Source organism: Hyla sarda, unplaced genomic scaffold (genome assembly GCF_029499605.1).
Source record: "Hyla sarda isolate aHylSar1 unplaced genomic scaffold, aHylSar1.hap1 scaffold_870, whole genome shotgun sequence".
NCBI lineage: Eukaryota > Metazoa > Chordata > Amphibia > Anura > Hylidae > Hyla > Hyla sarda.
Window position 1 is genome coordinate 2,940 of NW_026610898.1, and position 20,940 is coordinate 23,879.

Here is a 20,940-nt window from a genome sequence, read left to right on the forward strand (position 1 = left end):
ATAGAGTATGATATGTCAGTACATCCTGTATATATATATATATAGTATAGAGTATATGTCAGTACATCCTGTATATATAGTATAGAGTATGATATGTCAGTACATCCTGTATATATAGTATAGAGTATGATATGTCAGTACATCCTGTATATATAGTATAGAGTATGATATGTCAGTACATCCTGTATATATAGTATAGAGTATGATATGTCAGTACATCCTGTATATATAGTATAGAGTATGATATGTCAGTACATCCTGTATATATAGTATAGAGTATGATATGTCAGTACATCCTGTATATATAGTATAGAGTATGATATGTCAGTACATCCTGTATATATAGTATAGAGTATGATATGTCAGTACATCCTGTATATATAGTATAGAGTATGATATATCAGTACATCCTGTATATATATATAGTATAGAGTATGATATGTCAGTACATCCTGTATATATATATAGTATAGAGTATGATATGTCAGTACATCCTGTATATATATATAGTATAGAGTATGATATGTCAGTACATCCTGTATATATAGTATAGAGTATGATATGTCAGTACATTCTGTATATAGTATAGAGTATGATATGTCAGTACATCCTGTATATATATAGTATAGAGTATGATATGTCAGTACATCCTGTATATATAGTATAGAGTATGATATGTCAGTACATCCTGTATATATAGTATAGAGTATGATATGTCAGTACATCCTGTATATATAGTATAGAGTATGATATGTCAGTACATCCTGTATATATAGTATAGAGTATGATATGTCAGTACATCCTGTATATATAGTATAGAGTATGATATGTCAGTACATCCTGTATATATAGTATAGAGTATGATATGTCAGTACATCCTGTATATATAGTATAGAGTATGATATGTCAGTACATCCTGTATATATAGTATAGAGTATGATATGTCAGTACATCCTGTATATATAGTATAGAGTATATGTCAGTACATCCTGTATATATATAGTATAGAGTATGATATGTCAGTACATCCTGTATATATATAGTATAGAGTATGATATGTCAGTACATCCTGTATATAGTATAGAGTATGATATGTCAGTACATCCTGTATATATAGTATAGAGTATGATATGTCAGTACATCCTGTATATAGTATAGAGTATGATATATCAGTACATCCTGTATATATATAGTATAGAGTATATGTCAGTACATCCTGTATATATATAGTATAGAGTATATGTCAGTACATCCTGTATATAGTATAGAGTATGATATGTCAGTACATCCTGTATATATATAGTATAGAGTATATGTCAGTACATCCTGTATATATAGTATAGAGTATGATATATCGGTACATCCTGTATATATAGTATAGAGTATGGTATGTCAGGGCCCCCATTAAGCACAGGGGAGGGCACGGCCTGATGTGGGCCCCCATTAAGCACAGGGGTGGGCACGCCCTGATGTGGCCCCCATTAAGCACAGGGGAGGGCACGCCCTGATGTGGCCCCCATTAAGCACAGCGGAGGGCACTCCCGTATGTGGCCCCCATTAAGCACAGGGGAGGGCAAGCCCGTATGTGGCCCCCATTAAGCACAGGGGAGGGCAAGCCCTGATGTGGCCCCCATTAAGCACAGGGGAGGGCACGGCCTGATGTGGCCCCCATTAAGCACAGGGGAGGGCACGGCCTGATGTGGGCCCCATTAAGCACAGGGGAGGGCACGGCCTGATGTGGGCCCCATTAAGCACAGGGGAGGGCACGGCCTGATGTGGGCCCCATTAAGCACAGGGGAGGGCACGCCCTGATGTGGGCCCCATTAAGCACAGGGGAGGGCACGCCCTGATGTGGCCCTCATCCTAATCTCTCTCTTCTCTTACAGGTTTGACAAGCTGGTGTATGTAGGGTTAAATGACGACCGTGACTCTCAGCTGAGGGTCCTGGAAGCCATAACACGTAGGTAAGTGGTGGGGACTGTACTTCCCCCATTACCACATCCCATCCCCCACAACACCCAGACATCATGTGACACCAGGGGTAGATTTCCGTTTTTTGGGGTCCAGACCTCCAGGGGGCGCTGGTTTCTCATGGTTTCTTTCTGACAGGTTCTCTCTGGACCCCGCTGTGGATCTCTCTCATGTCTTACAATACTGTCCTGCTGCTTTAACTGGGGCCGATCTTTACGCCTTGTGCGCCGACGCCATGATGAGCGCCATCAAAGAGAAGGTCGAAATCCTTCAGGAAGGTGAGGATGGGGCAGCCGGGGCCACACTATATCAATGGAGAGGAGACTGAGAGGCTAAAGGGGTATTCTGGCAAGAGACACCACTGGGGCCCCTATAGGGAGAGACATGTATAACACACACACCACTGGGGCCCCTATAGGGAGAGACATGTATAACACACACCACCGGGGCCCCTATAGGGAGAGACATGTATAACACACACCACCGGGGCCCCTATAGGGAGAGACATGTATAACACACACCACCGGGGCCCCTATAGGGAGAGACATGTATAACACACACACCACTGGGGCCCCTATAGGGAGAGACATGTATAACACACACCACCGGGGCCCCTGTAGGGAGAGACATGTATAACACACACACCACTGGGGCCCCTATAGGGAGAGACGTATATAACACACACACACCACCTGGGGCCCCTATAGGGAGAGACATGTATAACACACACACCACCGGGGCCCCTATAGGGAGAGACATGTATAACACATACACCACCTGGGGCCCCTGTAGGGAGAGACATGTATAACACACACACCACTGGGGCCCCTATAGGGAGAGACATGTATAACACATACACCACCTGGGGCCCCTATAGGGAGAGACGTATATAACACACACACACACACCACCTGGGGCCCCTATAGGGAGAGACATGTATAACACACACACACCACCTGGGGCCCCTATAGGGAGAGACATGTATAACACATACACCACCGGGGCCCCTATAGGGAGAGACGTATATAACACACACACCACCGGGGCCCCTATAGGGAGAGACATGTATAACACACACACCCCTGGGGCCCCTATAGGGAGAGACATGTATAACACACACACCACCTGGGGCCCCTATAGGGAGAGACATGTGTAACACACACACCACCGGGGCCCCTATAGGGAGAGACGTATATAACACACACACCACCTGGGCCCCTATAGGGAGAGACATGTATAACACACACACACCACCTGGGGCCCCTATAGGGAGAGACATGTATAACACATACACCACCTGGGGCCCCTATAGGGAGAGACATGTATAACACACACCATCGGGTCCCCTATAGGGAGAGACATGTATAACACACACACCACCGGGGCCCCTATAGGGAGAGACATGTATAACACACACACACACCACCGGGGCCCCTATAGGGAGAGACATGTATAACACATACACCACCGGGGCCCCTATAGGGAGAGACATGTATAACACATACACCACCGGGGCCCCTATAGGGAGAGACATGTATAACACATACACCACCGGGGCCCCTATAGGGAGAGACATGTATAACACACCCCCCCCTGGGGCCCCTATAGGGAGAGACATGTATAACACACACACCACCGGGGCCCCTATAGGGAGAGACGTATATAACACACACACACCACCTGGGCCCCTATAGGGAGAGACATGTATAACACACACACCACCGGGGCCCCTATAGGGAGAGACATGTATAACACACACACCCCTGGGGCCCCTATAGGGAGAGACATGTATAACACACACACACCACCGGGGCCCCTATAGGGAGAGACGTATATAACACACACACCACCTGGGCTCCTATAGGGAGAGACATGTATAACACACACACACCACCGGGGCCCCTATAGGGAGAGACATGTATAACACATACACCACCGGGGCCCCTATAGGGAGAGACATGTATAACACATACACCACCGGGGCCCCTATAGGGAGAGACATGTATAACACACACACCCCTGGGGCCCCTATAGGGAGAGACATGTATAACACACACACACACCACCGGGGCCCCTATAGGGAGAGACGTATATAACACACACACCACCTGGGCCCCTATAGGGAGAGACATGTATAACACACACACACCACCTGGGGCCCCTATAGGGAGAGACATGTATAACACACACCACCGGGGCCCCTATAGGGAGAGACATGTATAACACACACACCACCGGGGCCCCTATAGGGAGAGACGTATATAACACACACACCACCTGGGCCCCTATAGGGAGAGACATGTATAACACACACCACCGGGGCCCCTATAGGGAGAGACATGTATAACACACACACCACCTGGGGCCCCTATAGGGAGAGACGTATATAACACACACACCACCTGGGCCCCTATAGGGAGAGACATGTATAACACACACACACCACCTGGGGCCCCTATAGGGAGAGACATGTATAACACACACACCACCTGGGGCCCCTATAGGGAGAGACATGTATAACACATACACCACCTGGGGCCCCTATAGGGAGAGACGTATATAACACACACACCACCTGGGCCCCTATAGGGAGAGACATGTATAACACACACACACCACCTGGGGCCCCTATAGGGAGAGACATGTATAACACACACACCACCTGGGGCCCCTATAGGGAGAGACATGTATAACACATACACCACCGGGGCCCCTATAGGGAGAGACATGTATAACACATACACCACCTGGGGCCCCTAAAGGGAGAGACATGTATAACACACACACACACCACCTGGGGCCCCTATAGGGAGAGACATGTATGACACACACACCACCTGGGGCCCCTAAAGGGAGAGACATGTATAACACATACACCACCTGGGGCCCCTATAGGGAGAGACATGTATAACACACACACCACTGGGGCCCCTATAGGGAGAGACATGTATAACACACACACCACCGGGGCCCCTATAGGGAGAGACATGTATAACACACACACCACCGGGGCCCCTATAGGGAGAGATATGTATAACACATACACCACCTGGGGCCCCTAAAGGGAGAGACATGTATAACACACACACCACTGGGGCCCCTATAGGGAGAGACATGTATAACACACACACCACCGGGGCCCCTATAGGGAGAGACATGTATAACACACACACCACTGGGGCCCCTATAGGGAGATACATTTATAACACACACACCACTGGGGCCCCTATAGGGAGAGACATGTATAACACACACCACCGGGGCCCCTATAGGGAGAGACATGTATAACACATACACCACCTGGGGCCCCTATAGGGAGAGACATGTATAACACATACACCACCTGGGGCCCCTATAGGGAGAGACATGTATAACACACACACCCCTGGGGCCCCTATAGGGAGAGACATGTATAACACACACCACCGGGGCCCCTATAGGGAGAGACATGTATAACACACACACCACTGGGGCCCCTATAGGGAGAGACATGTATAACACACACACCACTGGGGCCCCTATAGGGAGAGACATGTATAACACATACACCACCGGGGCCCCTATAGGGAGAGATATGTATAACACATACACCACCTGGGGCCCCTAAAGGGAGAGACATGTATAACACATACACCACCGGGGCCCCTATAGGGAGAGACATGTATAACACATACACCACCTGGGGCCCCTAAAGGGAGAGACATGTATAACACACACACCACCGGGGCTCCTATAGGGAGAGACATGTATAACACATACACCACCGGGGCCCCTATAGGGAGAGACATGTATAACACATACACCACCTGGGGCCCCTAAAGGGAGAGACATGTATAACACATACACCACCGGGGCCCCTATAGGGAGAGACATGTATAACACATACACCACCTGGGGCCCCTAAAGGGAGAGACATGTATAACACACACACCACCGGGGCCCCTATAGGGAGAGACATGTATAACACACACCACCGGGGCCCCTATAGGGAGAGACATGTATAACACACACACCACTGGGGCCCCTATAGGGAGAGACATGTATAACACACACACACCACCTGGGGCCCCTATAGGGAGAGACATGTATAACACACACACCACCGGGGCCCCTATAGGGAGAGACATGTATGACACACACACCACCTGGGGCCCCTAAAGGGAGAGACATGTATAACACATACACCACCTGGGGCCCCTATAGGGAGAGACATGTATAACACACACACCACTGGGGCCCCTATAGGGAGAGACATGTATAACACACACACCACCGGGGCCCCTATAGGGAGAGACATGTATAACACACACACCACCGGGGCCCCTATAGGGAGAGATATGTATAACACATACACCACCTGGGGCCCCTATAGGGAGAGACATGTATAACACACACACACCACTGGGGCCCCTATAGGGAGAGACATGTATAACACATACACCACCTGGGGCCCCTATAGGGAGAGACATGTATAACACATACACCACCGGGGCCCCTATAGGGAGAGACATGTATAACACACACACCACTGGGGCCCCTATAGGGAGAGACATTTATAACACACACACCACTGGGGCCCCTATAGGGAGAGACATGTATAACACACACACCACTGGGGCCCCTATAGGGAGAGACATGTATAACACATACACCACCTGGGGCCCCTAAAGGGAGAGACATGTATAACACACACACCACTGGGGCCCCTATAGGGAGAGACATTTATAACACACACACCACTGGGGCCCCTATAGGGAGAGACATGTATAACACACACACCACTGGGGCCCCTATAGGGAGAGACATGTATAACACATACACCACCTGGGGCCCCTATAGGGAGAGACATGTATAACACACACACCACTGGGGCCCCTATAGGGAGAGACATGTATAACACACACACCACTGGGGCCCCTATAGGGAGAGATATGTATAACACATACACCACCTGGGGCCCCTATAGGGAGAGACATGCATAACACACACACCACCTGGGGCCCCTATAGGGAGAGACATGTATAACACACACACCACTGGGGCCCCTATAGGGAGAGACATGTATAACACACACACCACTGGGGCCCCTATAGGGAGAGACATGTATAACACACACACCACTGGGGCCCCTATAGGGAGAGATATGTATAACACATACACCACCTGGGGCCCCTATAGGGAGAGACATGCATAACACACACACCACCTGGGGCCCCTATAGGGAGAGACATGTATAACACACACACCACTGGGGCCCCTATAGGGAGAGACATGTATAACACACACACCACTGGGGCCCCTATAGGGAGAGACATGCATAACACACACACCACCGGGGCCCCTATAGGGAGAGACATGTATAACACACACACCACTGGGGCCCCTATAGGGAGAGAGATGTATAACACATACACCACCTGGGGCCCCTATAGGGAGAGACATGCATAACACACACACCACCTGGGGCCCCTATAGGGAGAGACATGTATAACACACACACCACTGGGGCCCCTATAGGGAGAGACATGTATAACACACACACCACCGGGGCCCCTATAGGGAGAGACATGTATAACACACACACCACTGGGGCCCCTATAGGGAGAGACATGTATAACACACACACCCCTGGGACCCCTATAGGGAGAGACATGTATAACACACACACCACCGGGGCCCCTATAGGGAGAGACATGCATAACACACACACCACTGGGGCCCCTATAGGGAGAGACATGTATAACACACACACCACTGGGGCCCCTATAGGGAGAGACATGTATAACACATACACCACCTGGGGCCCCTATAGGGAGAGACATGTATAACACACACACCACTGGGGCCCCTATAGGGAGAGACATGTATAACACACACACCACTGGGGCCCCTATAGGGAGAGATATGTATAACACATACACCACCTGGGGCCCCTATAGGGAGAGACATGCATAACACACACACCACTGGGGCCCCTATAGGGAGAGACATGTATAACACACACACCACTGGGGCCCCTATAGGGAGAGACATGTATAACACATACACCACCTGGGGCCCCTATAGGGAGAGACATGTATAACACACACACCACTGGGGCCCCTATAGGGAGAGACATGTATAACACACACACCACTGGGGCCCCTATAGGGAGAGATATGTATAACACATACACCACCTGGGGCCCCTATAGGGAGAGACATGTATAACACACACACCACTGGGGCCCCTATAGGGAGAGATATGTATGACACACACACCACTGGGGCCCCTATAGGGAGAGACATGTATAACACACACACACCACCTGGGGCCCCTATAGGGAGAGACATGTATAACACACACACCACTGGGGCCCCTATAGGGAGAGATATGTATAACACATACACCACCTGGGGCCCCTATAGGGAGAGACATGCATAACACACACACCACCGGGCCCCTTTATTTACTCTCCCATGTACAATGTGGCCCTCCCATTCTCCAGGCCCATTTTCTCTAGGATGGTGGACCCTGTAGTCATGGATGTCTCTGGCAGATAGAGCTTATCTGCACTAATACATTGTAACAAGCCCTCAGCTGTTTGACCGGGAATATGTTAAGTTGGATTTTTAGCCTTTGGATAAAAATGGTGACTGTTCGCATTCACTGACTGCAAGCAGAAGTGTAGAAGACGGTAAGTGCAGTCTACTAGATGTTTCCTCTGAAGCCGTCCTGTTACACTGACACGAATCCTCTCCTCTGCGTCCTCCTTCCAGGTGCGGATGAAGCGGTGGCGGGGCTCGTCCTTCGTGCAGAGCATTTGGTACAGGCAGCGGAGCGTCTCCTGCCGTCAGTGTCACAGCCAGAGCTGCAGCGATACCAGCGGATCCACTTCCAGTTCTCTGCGTCCACCGCCGATGTGTAATGTAAGGCAGAGATGATGCCAAATAAAGATGGTGGCGCCCTGCGCAAATCACGTCTCTGTCAGCTGTAACGGCGAGCAATACCTCACACACTCTTCTCATCTGATCCAGACTTGTATTGTCTTATCCTCCAGACCTGCACTCACTATTCTGCTGTTACATCATGTCTTATTCTCCAGACCTGCACTCACTATTCTGCTGTTACATCATGTCTTATTCTCCAGACCTGCACTCACTATTCAGCTGTTATGTCTTATCCTCCAGAGCTGCACTCACTATTCTTCTGTTACACCATGTCTTATCCTCCAGAGCTGCACTCACTATTCTTCTGTTACACCATGTCTTATCCTCCAGAGCTGCACTCACTATTCTGCTGTTACACCATGTCTTATCCTCCAGATCTGCACTCACTATTTTACTCATACTTCATACCTGCAGTCACTTCTCTTTAGTGGGATAGTTTTGTGTACTCTAGTCACACCTAGAGCTGCAGTCACTTTTCTTTTCCTGGAGCTTTTCCACTATTATGACCTCTTTTGAGCAGACTACCACCACAACTACCCTTCATTTAACCACCAAATTACCCCATCCTTAGAGCTCTTCCCACCAGACTGTCTAAACCCCTCCCACTCCTGTGAGGCTCCTCCCAGCCACACACATCCCGTTTTGGGCACAGTAATGACTCAGGCTGTGTATACATATAAGAAGACTGTATTGTAGGAGCAGTCATTGTCTGGTCATTTAGTATAGTCCTGACTTCCGTTTGCCTGATCCAGATTCCCTTAGTCATCTTTTCTTCGTGATTGGTGGCAGCTCCAGACATCTCCCCGGGGCCGGGCCAGCACTTCCTCTGGAAAATGAGGTAATCGGGCACTTGCACTGCAAAGACATAAGGTACTGTGACATAGATCTACTTTCTTATAACTCTTACTATATTATCAGTGTATCCTATGTGATGCAGCTTCATCCTGTCTCCTTGTATAGATCAGTGACACAGATCTTCTCTCCTATAACTCACACTATAGTCTCAGTGTATCCTATGTGATGCAGCTTCATCCTGTCTTCCTGTGATAGATCAGCAACATAGATCTTCTCTCTCTTACCTCACACTAAAGTATAGTCTCAGTGTATCCTATGTGATGCAGCTTCATCCTGTCTCCTTGTATAGATCAGTGACATAGATCTCTCCTATAACTCACACTATATACTCAGTGTATCCTATATGATGCAGCTTCATCCTGTCTCCTTGTATAGATCAGTGACACATATCTCTCCTATAACTCACACTATAGTCTCAGTGTATCCTATGTGATGCAGCTTCATCCTGTCTCCTTGTATAGATCAGTGACATAGATCTCTCCTATAACTCACACTATAGTCTCAGTGTATCCTATGTGATGCAGCTTCATCCTGTCTCCTTGTGGTAGATCAGTGACATAGATCTTCTGTCCTATAACTCACACTATAGTCTCAGTGTATCCTATGTGATGCAGCTTCATCCTGTCTCCTTGTGATAGATCAGTGACATAGATCTTCTGTCCTATAACTCACACTATAGTCTCAGTGTATCCTATGTGATGCAGCTTCATCCTGTCTCCTTGTATAGATCAGTGACATAGATCTTCTGTCCTATAACTCACACTATAGTATCAGTGTATACTATATGATGCAGCTTCATCCTGTCTCCTTGTGATAGATCAGTGACCTAGATCTTCTGTCCTATAACTCACACTATAGTCTCAGTGTATCCTATGTGATGCAGCTTCATCCTGTCTCCTTGTATAGATCAGTGACATAGATCTCTCCTATAACTCACACTATATACTCAGTGTATCCTATATGATGCAGCTTCATCCTGTCTCCTTGTATAGGTCAGTGACATAGATCTTCTCTCCTATAACTCACACTATAGTATCAGTGTATCCTATATGATGCAGCTTCATCCTGTCTCCTTGTATAGGTCAGTGACATAGATCTTCTCTCCTATAACTCACACTATAGTATCAGTGTATCCTATATGATGCAGCTTCATCCTGTCTCCTTGTATAGATCAGTGACACATATCTCTCCTATAACTCACACTATAGTATCAGTGTATCCTATGTGATGCAGCTTCATCCTGTCTCCTTGTGATAGATCAGTGACATAGATCTTCTCTCCTATAACTCACACTATAGTCTCAGTGTATCCTATGTGATGCAGCTTCATCCTGTCTCCTTGTATAGATCAGTGACATAGATCTTCTGTCCTATAACTCACACTATAGTCTCCGTGTATCCTATGTGATGCAGCTTCATCCTGTCTCCTTGTATAGATCAGTGACATAGATCTCTCCTATAACTCACACTATATACTCAGTGTATCCTATATGATGCAGCTTCATCCTGTCTCCTTGTATAGATCAGTGACACATATCTCTCCTATAACTCACACTATAGTATCAGTGTATCCTATGTGATGCAGCTTCATCCTGTCTCCTTGTGATAGATCAGTGACATAGATCTTCTCTCCTATAACTCACACTATAGTCTCAGTGTATCCTATGTGATGCAGCTTCATCCTGTCTCCTTGTGATAGATAAGTGACATAGATCTTCTGTCCTATAACTCACACTTTCTCTAGTCGTCTCCACGACAGTACCCTGAGATTGCCTCCACCTGATTGGACAGGGAAAAACACTGAGAGGTTAAAAGACCCTCCCCTTCCTCTCCCCTCCTGTGTTTTTCCCTGTCCCGATCCGGACAGGCAACCTGAGAGGTGCGGGAGACGGTCCTGCGTTACAGTCTATTTTTTTTACCATATTTTCCTACCTACTTCTGCGGCGTCCAGGTCGGGCTGATGCAGAGTAGGAGCGACAGGGAGCGGATCAGGCGCCGGCTTCTCTTCCGCTCCCATGCTGCCTTTTTTTGTGCTGCCTTTTTTCCCAGCGTCGCGCGGCGCCTTCATTCTTGTCCTGTGAAAGCGATCCCAGTGCTGGCCAGCGAGTGACCTCACTTCCAATGTTGTGGGGTCTGTTCTGGCCGGATCCCCAGTCCTCTGCGTGCCGTCTTAGGTCACTGCCAGTGGGGGCAGTGTCACATGCCCGGCCTGCCCTATAGGATTTGGAGGCAGGCAAATTCAAATTGGGATCGCTTCCGGAACGCAGACAGGATCCTCTTTAAAGGAGCCTTAGTCTAGCGTCTCCCGCTTCATTTAGGCTGCTGCATGGAGCTTCCAGAATCCAGGATGGCTACTCCAGCGAAAAACCCTGATGGTGAGACACTGCAGAGTCCCAGATCCGTGAGTACTGAGGGCTTTGTGGTTTTTCCCAGAGCCCATCTACGGTTGTTCTTTTCTGATCCTTTCCTCCCTTATTTTCTTTTCAGGGAGAAAAGGATATTACTGTCCCTAAACCTAAACATACTAAAAGGAAATGTTTATTATGTAATAAGGACTGTGTTATTTCTTCAAAGAAGCCAGTATGTAAGAGATGCTTGGCTAATTTACCGTATTTATCGGCGTATAACACGCACTTTTTAGGCTAAAATTTTTAGCCTAAAGTCTATGTGCGTGTTATACGCCGATACACCCCCAGGAAAGGCAGGGGGAGAGAGGCCGTCGCTGCCCGCTTCTCTCCTCCTGCCTTTCCTGGGGTCTAGAGCCCTGCTGCCGGCCCTTCTCTCCCCCTGGCTATCGGCGCCGCTGCCCGTTCTGTCCCCCTGACTATCGGTACCGGCGCCCCATTGCCGGCACCGATAGCCAGGGGGAGAGAAGCGGCGCCGACAGCCAGGGGGAGAGAAGGGGCAGCGGCACCCATTGCCGGCGCCGCTGCCCCGTTGCCTCCCCCCATCCCCGGTGGCATAATTACCTGGTTCGGGTCCGCGCTGCTGCAGGCCTCCGGCGTGCGTCCCCTGCGTCGTTGCTATGCACGGCGCGGCGCACTGACGTCATGCGCCGTGCAGCGCATAGCAACGACGTTGGGGACGCACGCCGGAGGCCTGCAGCAGCGCGGACCCGAACCAGGTAATTATGCCACCGGGGATGGGGGGAGGCAACGGGGCAGCGGCCCCTTCTCTCCCCCTGGCTATCGGCGCCGGCAATGGGGCGCCGGCACCGATAGTCAGGGGGACAGAACGGGCAGCGGCGGCGATAGCTAGGGGGAGAGAAGGGCCGGCAGCAGCGCTCTAGACCCCAGGAAAGGCAGGGGGAGAGAAGCGGGCAGCGACGGCCTCTCCCCCCCTGCCTTTCCTGGGGGTATATCGCCGTATACACGCGCACACACGCACCCTCATTTTACCATGGATATTTGGGTAAAAAGCTTTTTTTACCCAAATATCCTTGGTAAAATGAGGATGCGTGTTATAGGCCGGTGCGTGGTATACCCCGATAAATACGATAGTTATGGAGGAAACCCCTGACCTTATGACAGAGATCAAGGAGCTTATCCACACAGAGATGTAGGCCTTTAGATCATCTCAGCCGGTCGCTTCTACCTCAGCTGTGGTTAAGGTGCCAAAAAAGCCGAAGATAATTACCTTCTCTGATTAAGAGGAAAGTACCGCTGCTCAGGACATTGAAGAAGAAGTGGTTGAATGTCCTGAGGTAGAGGAGAACCTTGGTTTCAGAAAATTCCTGTTTAGCCCAGAGGATACAGAGGAATTAATCAGAGCCATAAGATCCACCTTTGGTATAGAAGAAGTTCAGGAGCCTAGAACAATTCAGGACAAACTTTTTGGAGGGTTAGTAGATAAAAGGATGCTTTCTTTCCCAGTCCATAGCCACATTCACAAAATTATTAAGGATGAATGGTCCAAACCTGAAAAGGGTTCCTTCATTTCAAAAGGGATTAAAAGACGCTATCATTTTGAGGAGAAGGATTCTGAAGATTGGGACACTATCCCTAAAGAAGATATCCCTATTGCGAAGGTAGCAAAACGCACTTCCTTACCCTTTGAGGACGCTACCCAGCTCAAAGAACCCATGGATCGGAAGGCTGAAAGTCTTCTTAAAAAGAAAAACAACTTGGCAAGCTGCTGCGACCCTTCTGTGCCCCAGTGTTGCTTCCACTTGTGTTGCTAGGACCCTGGGGGTACGGCTTGATCAATTACACCAGCATCTTCAAGGGGATACACCCTGTGAACAAATTCTTGAGTCTCTCCCTGTCCTCAGAATGGCCTCAGACTTTTTGTCAGATGCTTCTGCTGAGTCTTTCAGATTATCCGCATGTACAGCGGGATTATCCAACTCCTCAAGACGTGTGTTATGGTTAAAATCCTGGTCTGGGGATCCAGCATCAAAAACGAAGTTGTGCTCACTTCACGGTCAGTTTGTATTTGGTCCTGAGTTAGACTCCATCTTAGCTAAAGCATCTGATAATTAAAAAAAAGGGTTTCCTCAAGAGAAAGCAGAATCAAAAAAGAAGACTCCTTTTCGTCTCCTATGCCAAACAAGTCAGGCTTATAGAGCAGGGAAAGGAAAGACAGGACGCTGGTCCTATAGCAAAGGTGGCAGAGGTAGAGTATTCATTCTCAATCCCTCCCAGAATGAATCAGATACCAAGAAGCAATGATGCCATCCCTGTGGGGGCTCAGTTAACCTTTTTTGCCCCCCATTGGGAAGCTTTAATTCTCAATCTCTGGATTATAAAAATCATACAGGAAGGCTACATAGTGGAATTGGGAAAATAATTTGATGTGGATGTACTCGATCTGTGTGGTGGTCCGAGAACTTTCACCTGGTGGTATCCTCAATTCATCTTAAATATTTGAAAAATAGGAAGTAAAGGATTGGAGAGGTTCTCAAGGACTGTGGATGAGTCTGTATAGTGTATGAGAATTAGTACATAGGGGTAGGGCCTAGAAGGTGATGTTTAATTGTGAAAAAATGGTAGTGTTATAACAATGGCATGTTCAGATATAAAGCAAGTACTATGTAAAATGTGTAATGTAGCTGTGGGGTATGTTATGTAACTGTGCCAGACTGAGCAATTAACAATTAAACATCACCACCTAGGCCCTACCCCTATGTACTAATTCTCATACACTATACACAGACTCATACATAGTGGAATTGACCTCCCCTCCTCCTCAAAAATTTGTATTGACTCTAACCCCAAATCATTCCTCGCAGATTCTTCAGGGGGTTCAGGATTTATTAAAGTTGGGCGCGGTTGTCCAAGTTCCCTCTCAACTCAAACAGGGACATTACTCTTGCCTGTTTGTGGTTAAAAAAAAACCTAGTGGGAAGTTCAGAACCATAATAAATTTGAAACCCCTGAACAAATTTGTAAAGTACAGAAAATTCTAAATGGAAACGGTAAAATCAGCAGTAGCTCTTATAAAGGAAAATTCAGTAATGACAACTATAGATTTGAAAGATGCCTATTACCATCTGCCAATCCACAAAGAATCTCAACAATTCCTCCTGAGGTTTGCCGTTTCCTTGGAGGGCAGAATCTGTCACTACCAGTTTGTCTGCCTGCCCTTCGGGCTCTCTTCTGCCCCCCGAATATTTACAAAACTCATGTCGGAGGTGGTGTCCCTTCTGAGGAAGGAGTCCATTATTATTATTCCCTATCTGGATGACATTCTGGTAGTGGCGGGTTCTGTTCCTCGTTTACAGGTCCATTCAGGATCTAGGCTGGATTCTCAATTTAGAAAAGTCCGATCTTTCTCCCAGTCCAGTAAAACAATTCTTAGGAGTCCTCCTAGACTCGAATCTTCAACAATCCTTCCTTCCACCAGCAAAGAGGTTGAAGATTCAACAGTTAATAGCGGAATTTTGTGCAAAGAGGTCTTGCTCAATCCGTTATGAAATGTCGGTATGGGGTCACCAACATCTTGCATTCCGTCAATCAGGTGGGCCCAATTTCGCTCGAGACCATTACAAAGATGCCTCCTAGCAGTGTGGGACAAATCCCTATTTTCCTTTGGAGAAAAATATACTGATTCCTGTAAAAATAAAAAATCTGTTAGTGTGGTGGCGGTCCCCAAAAAACCTAAGTCACTGGGTTTATTGGTTTCAGGAAGATCCCCTAGTCATCACCACAGATGCCAGGACATGGGGTTGGGGGGCCCACACAGAGAATCATACAGTTCATGGCAGATGGGGACCTGTTCTAGCTCAGAAATCCTCGAACTTAAGGGAGCTTCTAGCCATATGGATGTCCCTCCTAGAAACATCTTGCAGAGGCAGAGACATTCTTCTTCACTCAGACAATACCATGGCAGTATCCTTTATCCGTCATCAAGGGGGCCCCAGACAAAGCCAACTCCACTCAATAGCAGGCAACATTTTTTCTTGGGCAGAAGAGACAATGTTATCTCTACCAGCTGTACATCTCAGAGGAGTCTGGAATCTACAGGCGGACTTTCTCAGCAGATAGACCCTAGACCCGGGAGAATGGTGTCTTGCAGAGTGGGCTTTCAGCCTGATAACAGAGAGAGAATGGGTATCCCCCAAATTGACTTGTTCTCCACCAGAAAAAAACAGGAAAACAGAAGCATTCTTTTCCCCCAATCCAGGGGACCATCCCGCTGCGACAGATGCCTTAGCCCAGCCATGGGACTTCAGTCTGGCATATGCCTTCCCTCCTATTCCGGTAATTCCCAGGGTCCTTCAAAAGTTAAGTCGAGGGAAGTGTACCCTTATCTTAGTTGACAAGGTAGAACGTCCAGCACTCAATGTCCATTGCAATATGGTTTATTGGCATAAAAGCATAATCATGAACAGAACAGAGCGTAAGCCTACGTGTTTCGGGTAACAAGACCCTTAGTCATGGCATAAAACATACCAAAAAGTAAAACAATTTATAGTATAGCAATTGGTCATGTGACTGCCTCCGCAGATGGAAGACATGGCACTGGATTACAAATATTTTAAATTACATACATAAAGTCAAAAAATGACAATAGACATAGCAGGACATACATACTATCTTTTCCAAATTGGTTATATCATAAATGGATAAATAATATCATAATTAGATTGACCTGTAAAATTTTCTCCATATAAGATTTAGTTCGCACCAGGGCACAGAACTCCAATATACTGAACCCAATGCAACTCATTCATCATTTCAACACCCAGTACAGTAGACAGTACAATCAGATAGGACGGATCATGAGGAAATATCTTCCAATATTGTATCAGGATCCGATCCTAGGTAAAATTGCGTCTGCAGGCTTTAAAATGGTCTCAAAACGAGGCCCTTCTTTGGGTAACAGACTGTCACCCAGTATGTTTGGGACTAGTGCACCTGCTAGCAATCCGACCTGGCTACATAGTCCAGGTAACTGGAAATGTGGCCATAATACGTGTGTCACCTGTAGACACATGCATGTATCGAGGGATTTCAGGTCATATAGTAACAACCAACAATATTGTATTAAAGAATACATTAATTTTAATTTGAAATACATGGTATACTTGGCCTCCTGCGAGACATGCATGTGCCAATATGTAGGTTGTACGTCTACACCATTGAAAGTGAGAATTAGACGACATTTGTCTGACTGTACAAATCTACAGTTTAACATCTCAGCACTATCCAAACACTTTAGGGATGTACATCAGGGCAATACAGAGTCCTTCAGAGTGATGGGAATAGAACGTGTCAAAAAGATGTCACGGGGTGGTGATTTGAGGAGATCTCTCCTAAACCGGGAGTCCTATTGGATTTTTTTTACTGGGCACCCGGCAACCAGCTGGACTTAATTTAAGACATGACCTTATTCTTACGTATTAATATACCATGTCCCTTATCGCGCCATGCACCCATGACTTGGTGCTCCAATGCCAATTGCAGCATTATTTAGCATAGTCATTATATGAGTTGCATTGGGTTCAGTATATTGGAGTTCTGTGCCCTGGTGCGAACTAAATCTTATATGGAGAAAATTTTACAGGCCAATCTTATTATATTATTTATCCATTTATGATATAACCAATTTGGAAAAGATAGTATGTATGTCCTGCTATGTCTATTTTAATTTTTTGCCTTTATGTATGTAATTTAAAATATTTGTAATCCAGTGCCATGTCTTCCATCTGCGGAGGCAGTCACATGACCAATTGCTATACTATAAATTGTTTTACTTTTTGGTATGTTTTATGCCATGACTAAGGGTCTTGTTACCCGAAACGCATAGGCTTATGCTCTGTTCTGTTCATGATTATGCTTTCATGCCAATAAACCTTATTGCAACGGACATTGAGTGCTGGATGTTCTACCTTGTTTGCTGTATTGGGCGGTTGCGCTTCCGCCAGTCCGCGCACACATGTGTCCAGTGGGAGGTGAGAGCTGTCTACTTGCCGGCCTTATCTTAGTTGCTCCATTCTGGCCCAGGAGGGGATGTTTGCTCTTCTACAGTCCATGAGCCTACACAAGCCAATTATCCAATTATGTTCCCTGCTCACCAGGACCTGCTCTCTCAGGGACCAGTCCTACACAGACAAGTTCAGAACCTCAGTCTATCAGCATGGATTCTGGAAAGTTCCTGCTAGAGAAAAAGGGATTCTCAGATAGTGATCAATACCCTCTTGGCAAGTCGTAAGCTTTCTACTTCTAAAATGTGCACTAAGGTGTGGAAGAAATATGCTTCTTGGTGTGGGTCATCTTTTTTTTTTGATTCTCCTAATATCACTAAAATTCTTGACTTTCTCCAAGATGGGTTTGGTCTGGGTCTCTCTCCAAACACTCATCGAGTACAGGTCTCATCCCTAGGTGCCCTCTATCAGACCAAACTGGGAGAGGATATCTATATATCTATGTTCATTAAGGCTACGGATAGACTAAGACCCAGAATAAAAAACTTTTCTCTATTGGCTCCATTGGGAAACACAGAGCGTGGGTGTATGCTGCTGTCTCTAGGAGGTATGACCCTATGGCAACAAAAAAAGTTGGCTCCTCCCAGCAGGATATACCCGCCTCCAGGCCCTGAGGTAATCTGTTTTAAGCTTAGTGTCTGAAGGAGGTGGACATGGTCTGGATTTCTCCAGACCAGGTCTTATGTTTTATTATTTTCCTAGTTAGGGATGTGTTAGTTTTTTATTCAGTTTTTCTTTCATGTTTTCAGGTGGGGACTCAGGAACTGCGGCTCACTGTTTCCCCATTGCGATTGAGGGGGCACAGACATTGCGTATATGCGCTTTTCACCCCCTCCCGCCAATGGTAAGAGCCTGGGGTTGTACCTCATGGGTCTGGGTCCCCCTATTCCCTGCTCGCCTCGCTCGCACGTGGTAGCTCGGCGTGATGCAGATAACAGAAAGCTGACTGAAGACCTCACAGAAGACTCCATTAGGTGAGTTCTTCTGACTGAGGTGAGTATATATTCTTCTCCCTTTTAGGTGCTGACTTGCAACCTTTGGAGACCCTCATTTTTTGGCCCACCTTTCAGGGTCCAAGGGGCTGGCCTGTGTTGGGGCTCTATCTTTATTCAAAAAAGGGGCGAGCAAGGGCATTTTGGGAATGAATTGGTTACTTTTTTTTTTTTTAATGCACGTGTGTGTGTTATACTATGCGGTTGACAGCCGCAGCGCTTGTTCTGTTGGGGCGCACGAAGCGCCAACTTACTTTCAGTTTCGGCAACTGACATGTCGCCCGCTCACTTCCCCGCTGGCGCAGATGCGGCTGATGTGCGCTCGGGGCAAGGAGCGGGCGCCATTACTATTGTTCTTCTCGGCGGCCAGGGCGCTATAGCTCCGCCCACAGGGCCGCCGGAGCTTACTGGAGGCAAATCGCCCTCCAATCAGCGCCGTGCGCGCTATTTCGGGGGCAGAGGCCAATCAGACAGTGCCCCTGCTCCAGGCACGCCCCTCTGACAATTGGCTGGCTTGTTTCTCCCTCTCTATCCACACAGAGCGGAGTTCTCCTCACAGCAGCTGTCACAGGGGACACAGACTCGGGTGAGAGAGTTCTTTTTTTCATTATGTCCGTACCTAGAACTGTTCCTCCCTCTAAACAGACAACTGGAACATTAGTTTCCTATTTTGTCTGTAAGAACTGTAATTCCAAAATGCCTGGTTCTGCTGAACCCACTTGCTCTGCCTGCTCCCCCAGACCCCCTGGTACCCCCGGATGCTCTTTCAGTTCCGGTGGATTCGGCCGCCCCTCCAGCCTGGGTTTCTTCCCTGTCCCAGTATATGGCTGACTTGACTCAAGTCTCCCGTTCGGTGGCTGAGGCCTCCCATGACGTGGTGTCTGCCTTGAAGAAGTCTGCCCTGCGCCGGCCCTCTAAAGGGCCCTGCTCCTCTTCTCCACATACTTCACGCTCTCACAAGCGTACTAAGGGTGCATCTTCTGACTCTTCCATTGAGTCTAAAGGTAGATGTGGGCGCTCCCCTCATGGGTCCCGCCCCCCGCGTCATCTGGTCACAAACGTTGCTCCTCCAGAGGACGTTCCCGGAGTCGCCACTCTGCCTCGCCAGAGCCGCGTACCTGGTCAGGGTCGCCCCCTTCCAGGGCTGCCTCCACTCGTTCACATTCTCCTGGTGAACTGGCGGATGAGGCTTTCGAATTGGCATCTAACTCGGAGGACCGCTCAGCTGCAGTTGAAACGGTGAACTCAATGGTTGCGGCCATAAGAGACACCATTCACTTAGAGGACCCAGGATCTTCGGACGTGACTCCTGAAGTATCCTTTCATCGTGCTAAACCGGCACCTCAAAGGTTCAGCTCTCACGCTGAATTTGACATCCTTCTGGCATCTGCATGGAAACATCCGGACAAGAGGTTTCCGAGAATGAAGAAGGTTCAGGTGCGTTACCCATTCGACAAGAACCTTGTCTCTAAGGTGGTTTTCCCTCTCTTCGCCAATTTCCCGCCTCTCTAAGACTAATACACTGCCGCTGGCAGATGCGGCTGCTTTCAAGGATTCGACTGACAAGAAGGTGGAGTCCTTAGCGAAGTTTGCCTCTGAAGCAGCAGGCTCTTCTCTACTTCCCACCTTCACCTCGGCTTGGGTGTCCAAGGCCCTATCGGTGTGGTGCTCAAAACTCCGTCAGGGTATCCAGGCGGGATCCCCCCCAGAGGATTTGTCTGCTTTGGTTCGCCAATGCTCTAAAGCTGGGGAATTTCTGTGCACAG

At 47.8% G+C, this 20,940-nt stretch overlaps 1 protein-coding gene across 1 annotated transcript; it reads left to right on the forward strand.

The window, feature by feature from the left end:
• Positions 1–1,828: 1,828 nt before the first annotated feature.
• LOC130348164 (peroxisomal ATPase PEX6-like) lies at positions 1,829–8,952 on the forward strand (the record flags this gene model as incomplete). The annotated part of the gene is made up of 3 exons (XM_056554708.1): positions 1,829–1,964; positions 2,110–2,249; positions 8,730–8,952. Coding segments are annotated over 3 exons (425 nt in total), but the record flags the coding sequence as incomplete, so codon positions are not given.
• Positions 8,953–20,940: the final 11,988 nt, after the last annotated feature.